The sequence below is a fragment of the Mauremys reevesii genome, linkage group 3 (assembly GCF_016161935.1).
Source record: "Mauremys reevesii isolate NIE-2019 linkage group 3, ASM1616193v1, whole genome shotgun sequence".
Taxonomy (NCBI): Eukaryota; Metazoa; Chordata; order Testudines; family Geoemydidae; genus Mauremys; species Mauremys reevesii.
This window is the reverse complement of record NC_052625.1, coordinates 122,026,755-122,041,804: the sequence shown is the minus strand read 5'-3', so window position 1 is coordinate 122,041,804 and position 15,050 is coordinate 122,026,755. Positions and strand designations below refer to the sequence as shown.

The 15,050-nt window shown below is 40.0% G+C and overlaps 1 protein-coding gene across 2 annotated transcripts; it reads right to left on the bottom strand.

The window, feature by feature from the left end:
* Positions 1-83: 83 nt before the first annotated feature.
* On the bottom strand, positions 84-15,039 carry ZUP1 (zinc finger containing ubiquitin peptidase 1). Of its 2 annotated transcripts, none has more exons than XM_039533072.1 (9): positions 14,606-15,039; positions 11,579-11,689; positions 10,158-10,279; positions 8,474-8,642; positions 6,307-6,495; positions 5,422-5,590; positions 3,234-3,385; positions 2,635-2,855; positions 84-308 (listed from the first exon to the last, which is right to left on the bottom strand). In XM_039533072.1, exons 1-9 carry the CDS (start codon positions 14,895-14,897, stop codon positions 261-263), a joined length of 1,473 nt encoding a protein of 490 aa, XP_039389006.1. In that variant the 5' UTR covers positions 14,898-15,039; the 3' UTR covers positions 84-260. The 2 variants fall into 2 exon arrangements, with proteins under 2 accessions (XP_039389006.1, XP_039389005.1); XM_039533071.1 differs by having other exon boundaries at positions 10,158-10,282; positions 14,606-15,037.
* Positions 15,040-15,050: the final 11 nt, after the last annotated feature.

Sequence of the window (15,050 nt, the reverse complement as noted above, 5' to 3'; positions counted from 1 at the left end):
GACCAGATTCCCCACTTTATTATCCTACATGGCTAACATAAGGCCCAACCTTATATTCCTGCAGGGTATAGAGTACACAACCATGAAGCCTATAAATATTTATTAAAAAATTAACAGGACAAACTTTTTTTGGCAAGGTATAATTAAAAATGCTGAAAAATATTAACACATTATAAATAAGATGATTGAAAAGCTGTCTAAATGCATTTAAAGTTTCACATCCACGGAGTTCCAGAGAAAAGTAGTAAATAGGCCACCCTTTAAGGAATCCTCTCTGCTGTGAACACTTGAGAAGCCTGGCAGCGAACCTTAAAAAGAAAATTAGATGCATTCAGAGAACAAAAATATCACTTAACATATACCCTATGTAATTCTGAGCATTATTAAGTAGTTTCAAAACAGTATTATAAATTAGTTTAAAAAATTATACATCTTAGGTAACCTTAAGTGTAGGTTAAAGTTATTTATTTCTTTCCATTAAAAACCTTGCTTGCAGTTGCTTATAACTTTACCAAACTTTAGACATTCACACTGAAGTTCTTCTATGCTGGGTGTCTACCTAAGGCTGAGAGTTTAAATTTCAACTGAAAGAATGAGATTAGGGAAGTATTTATTTTGCCTATACTAAAAAGTTCATATAACCATTTTGTTGAGAAGCTCTAGCACCTCCATGTGGAGGGGGGCACCTGGTGTCAAGGAAGTGTCTTTTGTTAAGGGTGATTGCCCAAAAAGTTCACCCCAAAATTGGCCAAGTTATAAGCCACTGAAAAATTTGTTTGGATGTGCTCAGCAGAGGCCTATTAGAGTTCTAAATCCATGGAGCACTGCATCACTAATGGTCTGGATGATGGGATGGATTGCACCCTCAGCAAGTTCATGGATGAGACTAAACTGGGGGGAGAGGTAGATATGCTGGAGGGTAGGGAAAGGGTCCAGAGTGACCTAGACAAATTGGAGGATTAGGCCAAAAGAAATCTGATGAGGTTCAACAAGCACAAGTGCAGAGTCCTGCACTTAGGATGGAAGAATCCCAGGCACTGCTACAGGCTGGGGACCAACTGGCTAAGTGGCAGTTCTGCAGAAAAGAACCTGGGGATTACAGTGGACGAGAAGCTGAATATGAGTCAGCAGTGTGCCCTTGTTGCCAAGAAGGCTAACGGCATATTGGGCTGCATTAGTAGGAGCACTGCCAGCAGATCAAGGGAAGTGATTGTTCCCCTCTATTCGGCACTGGTGAGGCCACATGTGGAGTACTGCATCCAGTGTTGTGTCCCTCCCCCGCAAGGATGTGGACAAATTGGGGAGAGTCCAGCAGAAGGCAACAAAAATGATTAGGGGGCTGGGGCACATGACTTATGAGGAGACCCTGAGGGAACTGGGCTTATTTAGTCTGCAGAAGAGAAAGGTGAAGGGGAATTTGAAAGCAACCTTCAACTACCTGAAGGGGGGTTCCAAAGAGGATGGAGCTAGGCTGTTCTCAGTGGTGGCAAATGACAGAAGGAGCAATGGTCTCAAGTTGCAGTGAGGGGAGGTCTAGGTTGGATATTAGGAAAAACTATTTCACTAGGAGGATGGTAAAGCAGTGGAATGGGTTACCTAGGGAGGTGGTGAAATCTCCATCCTTGGAGGTTTTTAAGGCCTGGCTTGACAAAGCCCGGGCTGGGTTGATTTAGTTGGGGATTGGTCCTGCTTTGAGCAGGGGGTTGGACTTAGGGTGACCAGACAGCAAATGCGAAAAATCGGGACAGGCGGTGGGGGGTAATAGGAACCTATATAAGAAAAAGACCCAAAAATCGGGACTGTCCCTATAAAATTGGGACATCTAGTCACCCTAGTTGGACTAGATGACCTCCTGAGGTCTCTCCCAACCCTAATCTTCCTTCTATGATTTGTACTGAAGGAGGAGAAAACAACCTGACTGGGAATCAGAGGGGCAGGGGAATGGTAGGACTTAAAGGGTGAAGAGCAGCAGAGGGGGAGGGGGAAAAACAGTCTAGTCTAACCACTGAGTACACTCCCCTCCAGAACCAGGAAGTGAACTTAGGCATCATAAGGCTATATTTCTCTGCTGTCAGCCAATACCAGTGTGAAACGTGCTGGTGATGTGTCTCATCCCCCACTGGTTTACATATAAAACAACCTATTGCTACAGCCTTAATCTTAGTGTAGACAAGATCTAATTAAATTCTCTTTACAGTTTCAATTGGGTATGGTATTCTTTGTTTCTGAGAAGAGCTCAGTATTCTTTTCGAGAAAATGCTGTATACATGTAAAGTATTATGTACATACACAAAGTTGCAAGCTTCACAAAACTGATGTAGGAAACTGTTTTTAAGAATAGTAGAATCAGTATATATATTTTGGTCTTGAATATTTCTTTAATTAGAATTACAAGAACTTGAACCACATGAGTATAAGAATGTGTATTATTGTGTTTTAAAGATCTTACTTTTATCTGAAGAATTAACAGATGGGCGTTTTGTTTTGGGGTGTTTTGCTGGAGTGTGGGGTGGGGAAAGATGAAAAAAAGATCACAACACACCCAGATTATCAACTGTATATATCCAGAGTGGTTAAGACAAAAGATTAATTCTATTATGTTTCTGTGTATAGAAACTTTTCTGGAATACTTACAACTTTCTCCTCTGGTGACAGCTCGCCATCTACAGCCACTATTTGGTACTGTTTATCTTTTAAGCTACCCACAAATTTCCGAAGTAGTTTGAGACTGGTATCATCATTGCTTTGTTTTAACAGTTTCTGCATTTCTTGGGATGGACATCCTGGGTCAAATATTAGTAAACATAATGTTCTATTCTTCCTCTCTTCTATTCCAACAATAGTACGGCTATGCCCTAATTTCAAAACAAAATAATGACAGTAAAAACTCGCATAAGGTACTAGGACGTCTTTTATCCCTTTATTGCTACAAGTAAAAAATGAGAAAATTTTATTTAACAAGCTATTTGCCAATGAAAAGTTTATATCAACCAGTTCAAACCCTAAATCTGGCCTTGAGTTGAATAACAATTTTAATCTGATAGGAATTTTATTTTATATATTTCTCTTTACTTATAACAAATAAGATTAACAGGAAATAAATTGGGAAACTTCCTGCATACAAGGATGAAGGAGGCAGAGAATATGAAATGTTATTTGAAATAATACCATGTTATACAAATATAATAAAATTCTATACAAGAGATCAAGAAACTAGTACAGATTATGCTGACCTTGGTGCTGCATGTAGATAGGTGGTTTGCGGGTACACACAACCTTTGTACCACCTTCTCTGTTTGAAGAATAGTAGCTCAAAACCCATTCAAATAAACGAGGGTGTGTACCCAAGGGGCCAGTTGGCTTGTGAAAGTCAATGATTTGACACCTATAGGAGATTTAAGATGAAAACTCAAGAGTATTATAGTAAGTCCAGGTTTTTTGTTTGAATGGTTTGTAGTGTCTAGTCTTTATTCTGTAATGTCAGATACACTTATCACTGCCTTTACACAAATAGCACTAGCAGTAGTGGAACCAGAAACAGACCACAGACCCTGCTGGTCTGGAATGGCCTGATGACAGTTCAGCCAGATACCTTCATATTATGCTTAATATATATATTTTTTTAAACTAGAGCAAAAGCTATACTTGAGAAGCAATGTGATTTCTATTGCCCAAAACTGTGAAAAAAAATATCCCTTCGGTTACAAATGTTCTATTCTTAGTCTCAGCTCAAATTTGGGGAGTTTATGAAAATCCTTTCACCTTCACCTTGAGTTATCCAAAGTGGCAGGACTACATCATATTTTAAGTTTGAGTAGTAAATTGAGACACGCGTAAATCAATAACTGCACTTAAAACTTTTTTCATAAGACTAGACCTCCATTAGGAAGTGGCTGTGAAAGTTTTAATGAATGTGAAGCTTTAATTAAAGTGAGTTTTATGCATAGGCAGTATGGAATTTGACTAAAGCCTTGTCTACCCTGCCACTTATGTCGATGTAAGTTATGTTGCTCGGGGGTATTAAAAAACCGCACACCCTTAAGCCATGTACCTCACATAGACTTAATGCGGTGTCTACACCGCATTATGTTAGCGAGAGAAGCTCTCCTGTCGAAATAGCTTCCATCTCTCATTGAGGTAGATTAATTGCATTGATGGGAGAGTGCTCTCCCATCAACTTATTATGTCTTCACCAGACTGCTAAATCGACGCCGCTGCATTGACAGTGGTGCCAATTTAGCGCCGTAGTGAAGACATGCCCTAAGTTCTAAGCTGAATAACTGCCTGCAGTTCTATGCAGATTCACAAATTGTGTGGTGCTTTAACTAAGGGCTTGTCTACACTACAAAATTAGGTCAATTTAACTTAGGTCACCCTACAGCCACCTCAGTAATTCAATTGGCTGTTGGTGTCCATACTGCCCTCCTTTTGCTGGTGAAGCGTATCCTCACCAAGAGCACTTGCACCAACTGAATTGGGGCACTGACAGCCGCAAGGGGCTCACACCTGGAGCCTCCATGCACCTAAGGGTGACAGCCCCCAGCTGTGAGCTTAGTACTGGGCTCAATTTCACAGCTGTAAGATTGACATTCTCACCAATTTCATGCTGTTATTGTCTCTGCTCCACAGGGCTCTCAGCCTGGACAGCCTGGTTTCCACCTGGGAGCTCTGCAGAAAGCTTAGGCTCTCAGTGCAGGGCAGCCTGGCTCACAGCTGTAGCTGTGAAATTGACAAACTGTAAGCCCTCCACTGGGCTCAATTTCACAGCATGGCCGCCTACCAGCTTGAAATTGACATTCTTGTCAATTTCACAGCTACAGCTGTGAGCCCCAACAGCCACTGTAAAGGAACACAGTGTCTACAGGGACACTGTGTAGCCCTAACTACACCAACATAAGGGCTATGCCCCTTGTGGAGGTGGGGTTATTATGTCGGTGTAGTAGGGCATTTACATCGGCGAGAACAAGGCTGTAGTGTGTACACTGACATAATTACGTCAACGTAAGTTACCTTATGTCACCCTATCTCTGTAGTCTACACCAAGCTTCAGTCTTATGTGCGTTTAAAGATCAGTCAAGTTTAAAGCCAATGAAGTTGCATAAGTTATACAGCTCCAAAAGCAGAGCGCCTGGCTCTCACTCTCATGGAAAGGAATTTAGAATAAGAAACCAATGGCCTAAATTGGTTTGAGTGTGCAGTTTTACAAAACACAGCATATGTATAGGCTAAGAATTTTGGCATCTCCACCACCTTCAAAGTTGATGTGAAAAGAACAGACATAAGTGTGGTCAATTATTAGCTCTGTAATTATAAAATTAGACAAACAATATAGTGTACTATCATGTGTTACTGCTCAATATGTTTAGTTTGGAACCGAAAACATCCCTTATTTTTAAGAGATTATTGAAAATATTCACGTACTTTAACCTGAGACTGGTTAACAGAGAATAAATTTCACATGCTCCTATCCATGCCTTGGTACCATGTAATCTATTGCTGAAGTGAGATGCTCCTTGAGGATCAAAACCTTCTTTCCAAGCATCTTCAATCATGGACTGAATTTTTGGAATACAAGGAATTAAAGTAATATCTGAAATAAAAAAAACAACATTTATCTTGCTGATCCCATAAACTGAAGCAGTCTCTTATTGCTAAAAGTGCAACTAAGGGTATGACTTCACTACCGGACAGATCAGCAGGCAGCGATAGATCCAGTGGGGATCCATTTACTGTGTCTAGTCTAGATGCGATAAATTGATCCTCAAGCGCTCTCATCAACTCCTGTACTCCAGCTCATCAACTCCTGTACTCCAGCTCGGCGAGAGGCGCAGGCAGAGTCAACGGGGGAGTGGCAGCAGTCAACTCACCGTAGTGAAGACACTGTGGTAACTAGATCTAAGTATGTCAACTTCAGCTACCTTATTCATGTAGCTGAAGTTGCGTAACTTAGATTGATTTTCCCCCCGCCCAACCAATGTAGACCAGGCCATAGTCTTAATCAGTGTTTCATTTATAAAAACAGGAATGACAGATAATCAAAAAGCCTTAATGTGTTACAAAAATACATTTCTATTTGTAGCTCTTTACTCTAAAATATTAATTTCAGTTGTGTCTCCTTCAGTATTCAGTCTTATTCTACACATTTTCAGGAACAAATTTGAGACAAGATCTGCTAATGATAAAGAAAGTATTTCATAGATATCACTAACCTCTTAAGTATCACAAAAAGTTTACACTCCCTGATTTCTAATTAATCAGAATATTATGCAGAAGTTAACATTCAAAATGGTAACTCACTGTACATACCTCTCAAACAGTCATTATACATGCCATTGCTCAATAATGAAGAAAGCAGCATTTGAAAGTTCCTGTAGCCACAACCCCAACCTTTGTCTCCCAAAGATGAGTGGAAGTGATCCACTCCTGTAGAAAGCCATACACATCTTACATCTTTGATTTCATTTTGATAGTACCTGCACAGTGCTTCAATGACTCCTAAAAATAGAATATAAATATTAAGCCTACACGATGCACAAGTTAATATTCTGTAGGGGCAGGTTCTCTTTATCTAGAAGCAGGTTGAGAAATCAAAAAGACAACAGAGGTCAGAACTGATGAATGAGCATATAGCAGTCAGTTAAATCGTGAACTTAGGTCATGTACAGACAGACAATCTTGCCATTTCATTTCTCTCCCACCCACCTAACTTGATGAATCAACATACTTCTGATATATTTTAAAAATCTGACTGAGCTTTTCTGTTGCAGCCACATCAAGTACCTTTTCCAAGATCAATATAGCATCATTGCATGAAAATATAACAGCGTATGTATAATTGGTAAATTGTGAACTACAGAAGTGATACAAGAGATGTGACTAATTACCACTAATTATGTGACAAGTAATTCCAACAGACAATGCTAACACTCTATCCCCATTATGTTATCCCTTTTCAACCATGAACATCCTTATGGATACTATCGGTAATCCTCTCTCACTTCTTTCAGACCCTCATTTTTTAAGGCCGTCCTTGAACAATTACTCACCAAGCAACATCCCCCAAAGTAATGTCCAAGAAAACAGTGGCATAGAATTCAAACGTTCAAAAATTAGAAAAGCCACTCATTGTGGTGTGTCAAGTCTTTCCTTGCTGCATAATAATAATATTCTTGGAAGTAGCTTTGCATTCATTTAAGTGCCTCATTTGTTTTTCTGCCATAAACATTACCCCTTAAAGTTTAAAAAGCATTGCAGTTCATCTTTAAGGTCTCAAATCTTTAAGACCAAGTTGTTAATTCCAATTAATACAGGTGGAATTAAAAGCTAAATTTTAACTATCAAGGCCTGAATTGAAGTTTCTGTAAGCACTAGTTGCCAACTATAGCTGAGGTAACAAAACCTTGAACTCTGGTTTTGGCAGGTAAATAAAATGAATGGATTTTCAATGCCTTTTTAAAAGGCACTGGTAATTTTTAGTACACTTAACATACTAGAAGTAGTTTAGGATCTAAACTTTAGCATATTAAATGCTATCTGCATTAGGTACTAAGTAAACATCTACCACTGAAGAATCTTTTCCTGGGCCTTCCAATTAGGAGAGTTGAAGTTGTCACCAAAAGAATCACTGCTAGAAAACAAAAGTTGCCAGTAGGATAAACTTTCAGTGGCATAAAATGCAGGGAAGTGTTAAGGAAAAAATACAGCTGAGTATAAAATAAGCCATTCTGGTACCATACTGCTGTCTTTTCGCTATCATTGGTACATACTGTATCCGTGCCACTGAGCAAGCACTACACTGTCTTCAGGAGAAAGTGAACGTTATTGGGGATGGAAGGTTAAATAAAGAACCTTATGGAATTAGCTGAGACCCTACTAAACACAAACAGAAATGTAAATGACTCAACCGCAAAAAAAGACCTGAAAATGTACGGGAAACCCTATTAGATCATGTGTAATCCAGACAAGCAGGCAGAGGGCCAAATGGACAGACCAGATAGCTAGATTCCAAATTTTTAGGGCCATCGATCGCAGAAAGATAGGAATAAACAAGTCAGGAATGTGGTGGGCTTTACCTAATTAATAGCTAGTACAAATATCTAGGAATATCCAACAGCCCTGAATTAAGACTGAACCCTTCTCTATCTAGCTCAGGTTCTCGACCTGCGGCCCAATCAGCACAGAGCTGCAACCCACGTGACATACTCAGGGCTATGTACGTAGTATTAGATGCGGCCCACGATGGTAAATAGGTTGAGAACCACCGGTCTAACTAAATACATGGTACAGAAACTGAGGTGAGCTACATAGTAGTAACTAGACAGAATGAGAAGACCAACTACATGAGTAACAACAAGAACATATTAGGCATAGCTGCAGTCACAGCAATGCCATCACCACAACTATTGGTCTATCAATCTGAGCCAAAAAGATGAAAGGATCCATGCTCCTCCAGCAACACAGGTTAAATACTGACCTGAGGTCTTTGTTTTCCCATCATCTACTCCAAAAGCCAAAGATTCCATCATGTCAGCTTTTCTCTTATGATATTCAGAAGGCTGCATCCTTCCCCTAGCTACTTCCCTTTCCATATTCTTTAGTGACTGCTGCTTGTAGCCTCCAGAACTATCCAATCCATATTGTCTCTGTTGAGCACAAAATATGAATAATTTTAATGTGTTTCTTCCTGCTGATTATCATTGTGAATAAAAAAGAATGCAATTAACAGGTATTGTTCTGAACAAATTAACAATGATTTGGAAATGCTCTTAACATGGAACTAATTCTGTCATGTGGCATTTTGTGCTCTACTGCAGCTATGTCATGCTTGAACTGATAACACCAGTCTGCCAGAAAGCACCTTTCTAGGAGAGTGTTTGAGTATTATTGGACTCTAGCATACAAAAATAAATTGCAACACATGAACATTATTACTGACATTTTTATGCTGATTTAAATTCATAAAGCCTACCATTTTTATGAGCTTTTACTGAATTTGGACCTCTCAAACTCCCGTTCTCAAAGGAGTTAATTTTACATTCATACTTCATTATGTGACAGCTACTATACACAGACACGACATAGCTACTTAATGCAAATAAATAAAATTAAATAATAATAATACTTAACATGTATCTAGTGCTTTGCATGATCAAAGCACTGTATAGATATTTAACTAATTAATTTTCAAAATATCCTTGGGAAATGATTCACATTTCACAGTTGGGGAAAATGAGACAAAAGTGAAATGACCTGCCCAAAGGCCACACATCAAGTCAGTGGCAAAGCCAAATTTAGAACCTAGTATCTCCTGACTCCCAAACTGCCCATTTCTCCAAGACCACATTACCTTTCCACAAAGGCAGCTCTGAATCTCATCATGACTTAGAGACTTCCTAACAGAAGCATTTTCTCCAGCTTATTGATTTGTAGTGAGATTCTGACAAAGGTCACTCAGCCAATCAAAACAGTTGAGTTTTTTTTCTTTTTATATACTCAAATTTCATTGGTCAAAAATATGTTAACCTTGATGTGGTAATGACTGTAGCAATGAAGTATGACCTGCTGATAGAGCTGCTTGACTAGAGTTTTTTGAGTTAGATACACGGTAGCTATGTTCATCCCACTCTAAGCCAGAGCTTGACTGCTTTTTATTATATCGCTAGCCACGTATTAGAATTTATTCTTACACTATAGAGAAGAAAAGCATGACTTTCTCTTCATATGGTACAAAATGCACTATAGTACATCACATCTGGGATACCAAATTTAATCATTTCAGGTTCAGCTCTGCCTGCACAATATTTCTCACAGAGATACATAACTATGAAAAGCAAGACTATTTCATCACTCACAGAGAAGGGCTCCAAGTCTCACCTTACTCAAATTAATCTGAATTATAATATGAAGTTATAAAAATAATGTAAGTTTCTACTATAGCTGTTCAGTTTGTTATTACTGAATTGCTAGCAAATTGTGTCATAGGAAATTACCAGGCAAAAAATGTGAAAAATAGCAAGATACAACAGCAAGATACAAATAAAGAGTTATGTGAGATACTAAAGTGAGAATGCACAAAACACAACTCCAAGATACTCAGTTTGTGGTTGCAAAATTTTTCAGTGGTACCGTTTGGATGCCATGGAAAAGATTTACAGTACCTGCAGTTTTTGGAATTCTTCTCTTTCTCGTCTTGCTTCTTCTAATCCTTGCTGTCGGTCTTCTTCATTCTGGAGCTGCTGAGCCAGTTCCAAATCACTTAAACTTCCACCTACATTTATATCTACTGGTATCATTTTAAAAGAAAAGAAGATGCATGCACGTTTCAATAGGTTGACATAAAATATATATATTTACCTATAGCAATGTGTTTGCATGCACATAACTGGGTAGAGGATTAAATGGTGAATGCTAAGGTTAAAATGTTTGCTTTCTGTATACTGACAAGAAAAGAATTAAAGCAGACATTAGGCTGTGTGTAGAGTTCATTTTTGAGGAACTGGGTGGGTGTGCCCTGGACAGCTGTATAGTGAACTGTAAGGGACTCTTGTGAAGCTAAGGCATCTGTGGATTTGGGTTATGTCTGGATGATAAAGCATGTGAACTGAATTTGTCTGGAAGTTAACTAGTGTTTCCTTGTTTTTTAGTGATTGCATTGACAGGAAATACATTTGAGTGAACTTAACTGTAGGATAATTCTTTTTGGGAAGAATTCCCGTTTTACTAAGTTATTAACAAAAAACTTTAAACAGAATTGGTGTAGGTGTGATCTGATGCTATGGAGGATTATGGGCACTGTTACCTGACAAGCAGCACTTGTAAATGCTACCAAGGAGGCATCTTCTGTGTCTGAAAAAATCTCTTTGTTTGCTAGAGAGGAGCCCCAGTCTGTTGGACTTTACTAGTTCCAAAAGACCAGGACTCCCACAGACAAACGTTATCAGATCCATGACAGGTTGGGTGGCATGGACTGAAAGCGAGAAACAAGAAACCTGGTGTCAGAGACTGAATGGGAATCTGTTAGAAGGGTACAGAGCTAGGGAACCAGAGAGGCCCATATAAGAGGACAGAAGTAACTGGTCAACCAGCACCAGCCCCTACTCTTGGCAGAAAAGAACTGTGACTTTACCATAGGAAACCTACGTATGTGAAATTTAGAGTGTGTGTATTTGGACTGATATGTTCTAGGGAGTTGGAAAAAACATGAGGTAAACAGGGCTAGTTTTTTAAAGTGTCTCATAATAAATGCTTTAATTTTGCCTAATATGTACACTACATCTGCTTAGTGGTTCCATAAAAAAATAAATTGTGATGGTTTGCAGTAAGTGTAGTTTGAGAAAGTGACCTGTAAAAGGGAATTACAGGGTTTTACCTCTCACTTATTGACTAAAGTTTAGTGTAACCTTAAGTTCAGCGTTGATAGTGGCATCTGCCTAATAAAGTAATAATTTTTCTTGTACAAACTTAGACAAATGCTTGAGAAGTTCAAGCATCTTTTTCTTGATTTGCTTTGGTACCCATAAATAAATATAAATGATGTACAACTTAACATAGTTTTGATCAATACCAAGTTTTCAGGTACCTTCTGAAAAGCGGTGCTCTTCTAAGTGCAAGTCCACATGTTCCTGGAGAATCTGACAGTTTGCACAGACAAGATCACACACTGGACATTCATATAGCCGTTGGCCATTTCCTGTATTTAAAGAAGAACTGATTTAAATGTGTTGAACAATGCTATTATTTGGTATTTCATATGAGAAAAAAAAATAGTTGACAGTATAGACCATATTCTGAGAGGGATATTCAAGCTGACAACAGTGATTCATTTTGTATTGACAACAAAATAATTTCCTACTAGATAACCCAATGAACTGTACAGAGTAATTATACTTAAAATGGATTTATATATAGTTTGTATGTTAAGAAAATTAAACTCTTCCCATTTAAGCTATGACAAGTCTGTTGGTGGAAGGATTCTCTTTTTTTCTATCAAATAACTGTTCATCAGGCATAATATCCTGCCCCATTTAACTTAATGATCAGAATTTGTTACCAATTCTTCATTTCAGAGAGAGGATGTTTAACTTGAAACATCCATTCAAAGGCAAAAGAAAGAAATGTCTGCTGTCAAGGGAGAAACCCATGTTTCCAAAAGAACAAGTGTCCAGCCCTACAGTTGTGAAACCAACATGCAAAGGAAAAACAAATCAGTTGGTAATTTTTCTGCTTTATTACGTATAAAAGAGGTGGGAAGTTTTCCCTACCACCACCCAAAAGAGATTTTTCCTGCTTATTTTTTTTTAAGCTTAGAAATATAAAATATATTATGTTTGCCTACTGTTTTTGCTAAAAGGTCTCCTTGGAGGACCAGAAGACTAGAATGGGGAATTGCTTATTCCATTTACATATACAAGATACTGTGATGAATCTTTAACAATGAACTTTTCTTATAACTTTTAATCACTTTTTTTTATTTTAACGTGTTGTTAAAACCAAAAATAGTTTTACAGAGTGACAAAAATTCACTTTCCTTTCTCAATTACTCAATTCTCTTTCTTGGGACATACTCAATGTATATGAGAATTAATAAATGGAGCACTGTTGTTACAGGAAAATGGCGATGAGTGATGCTCACCATGAGTAAAAATTCATAACTGTTAGAGACAAGGCCTCTTATGCTCCATGGACCTACATTCAGCAACAAAGGTACGCAGCACTTTAAAATTCTACAAGGGCTTCTTTTAAGTGTGTGTCTCTGTGTCTAAAATTAATGGAAGATGTAATCATTTTATACACAAATCAGCATAGTAGTGCCTCCCCCATCTTATTTTTATTAAATTCTAGTATTTAATGTTGTCGTTATGTTTTCATTTTTTTTTCCAATGCCACAAATTTTTGTAGTAAAGGTATACAACTACTGTAGAATTTGTCAGGAGTGAAGCTGCAGGTTTAGATAGTTTAGAAGGGGCTGTTGTGGAAGCATGGAATACAGTTCGGAACTGTGAGATACGCACATTAGAGGAATGTTTCTGCTGGAATGAGCTACAATTTAATAGTTAATGTTGAAATTTAAAGAGTCATCTTCAAGTGTGAAAAAGACACTAAGATTGATGGGACACACTCGGTTCATTTTTCAAGGCAACCTTTGCTTCTATAAGGGCTAAAAATAACTTAGAATTTAGCTTTCATTTTTGTCTTTTTTTCCTAAAGCTCATATCTACATCAAGGGATGGATTATATGGCAAATCCTGAAGCCATGAAAGAACTGGCTACATAAGACCTTGAAACGCTTACAGCTCCCACTGCTCACTGTACTCTCAAACATCAGATTGAGATATACACAGTTGGAGCTATTGACTGGACATTGGTCAATAGCTCCAACTGTGTATATCTCAATCTGATGTACGTAAAATGTGACTTTATAACATATAAATGTATCACTATTCCTTAGGACAGCTTTCTAAAACTGAAGACAATAATGTACTGTATCAGAGGGGTAGCCGTGTTAGTCTGGATCTGTAAAAGCAGCAAAAGAATCCTGTGGCACCTTATAGACTAACAGACGTTTTGGAGCATGAGCTTTCGTGGGTGAATGATTCACCCACGAAAGCTCATGCTCCAAAACGTCTGTTAGTCTATAAGGTGCCACAGGATTCTTTGCTGAATGTACTGTAGTCACTCCAAACACTCTTAAAAGAATCATTTCCTGGCTGAGATGCCAGGACTAAACATACCTGAATACTGGTGTTCAGAATAGAACTCCATTTCAACTTTTAATTACAGCATAGCACTCTGACTACACTAAAATTAAGACTAGGGTTCCTGGATGCTCACTGTCTTCACCTTTGTCCCTTCTCTCTCCCAGGCTCATGCAGGACATTGTATCCACTCCTATAGCTTTCCCAGCTCTCTTCCTCAAGCTGAATGTCTTTTTCATCTCAAGCATTAAGTGTGCAGGAATAGCTTGACAGTTTCCAGTCAAATATGTCACTTTACTCTGTCAGCTTCTGGATCTTTTTTATGTCATTAGTTTATACACCAAATAGAAAGGTAATTTAATCCGTCACACAAAAATCCTTATCCTTTGTTGCCACTATTATATATCTATGACATTTTTGCATGGCTAAGCAGTACCATAACCCCAATAAGTGTTGTACTTAGTATTCGGATACATACACACCACCCATAGCCAGCCCTCAAACAGTCATGCCCATGCTTAGCTTTAGGCATCATGCTGCCTTCAGCCATAGTTAAGCAGATGCAGGAGCATTGGGCAGGGGAGCCTGTCTTGCGTGAGCTGACTACCTGCTAAGAGTTTGTCTACACTTGGGGCGGTAGCTACCCCCGGCACGGTAAGGCAGGCAACGTCCACACTTGCCCCAAGCCGCAGGGCAAGGCTCTGGCAGCGGGGCACTACTCTGCTAGACAGCCGCCTGGGCGGCACGGCTCGGGTGCATGGGTCTCTCTGCCTCACTGGCGGTTCATACCCGTGCTGGGCCGTGCGGAGCCGGGCTAGGAGCAGCTCTACCCGGGGCACGGAGCCCCAGAGCCTGCCTGCCTGCGAGGAGACACGGCAGGACAGGGGGACCTGCCCGCCCGCCCCACTCACCCGGGGCTGGCGGGTCCAGGAGGTGGCCGTGCCGGGACCTCACGTGCGCCTCCACCTGGCGGCCCGAGGCGCCGGTCTCCCCGCAGAAGGGGCACTGGGGCGGCCCGCCCGCGGGGGCGGGGCCCGGCTCGGGGTGCGCGCTGTCCACGTGAGCGCGCAGCTCGTCGTAGCCGGGCGCGGAGAAGGAGCAGAGCGGGCAGCGGGACTCGCGCTCCAGGTGCGCGCGCAGCAGGTGGCGCCTCATCTCCGGCTCCGTGCGCAGCGCCTGGCCGCACAGCTCGCACAGCAGCATGGCGCGGGCAGGCCAGGGACCGGGCCGGGCCAGCTGCCGTTGATCACCTCTTCGCCCGCAGGTTTCGTTTCTGCTTCAACTTCAAGTTAAGCGCAGCGCATGCGCGGTGGGAGTCGTTCAGCCGCCTGACGTCATGACATCACTAGAACCATC

What these genes read in the sequence shown, in the direction of transcription:
- ZUP1 (XM_039533071.1), bottom strand. Translation starts at nt 14,897, where the DNA reads ATGCTGCTGTGCGAGCTGTGCGGCCAGGCGCTGCGCACGGAGCCGGAG. An exon ending in AGAGCACCGCTTTTCAGAAG is followed by an intron (nt 10,283 to 11,578) that starts GTACCTGAAAAC and finishes AAATGATACCAG; the next exon opens with TAGATATAAATGTAGGTGGA. An exon ending in AAGAATTCCAAAAACTGCAG is followed by an intron (nt 8,643 to 10,157) that starts GTACTGTAAATC and finishes TGTGCTCAACAG; the next exon opens with AGACAATATGGATTGGATAG.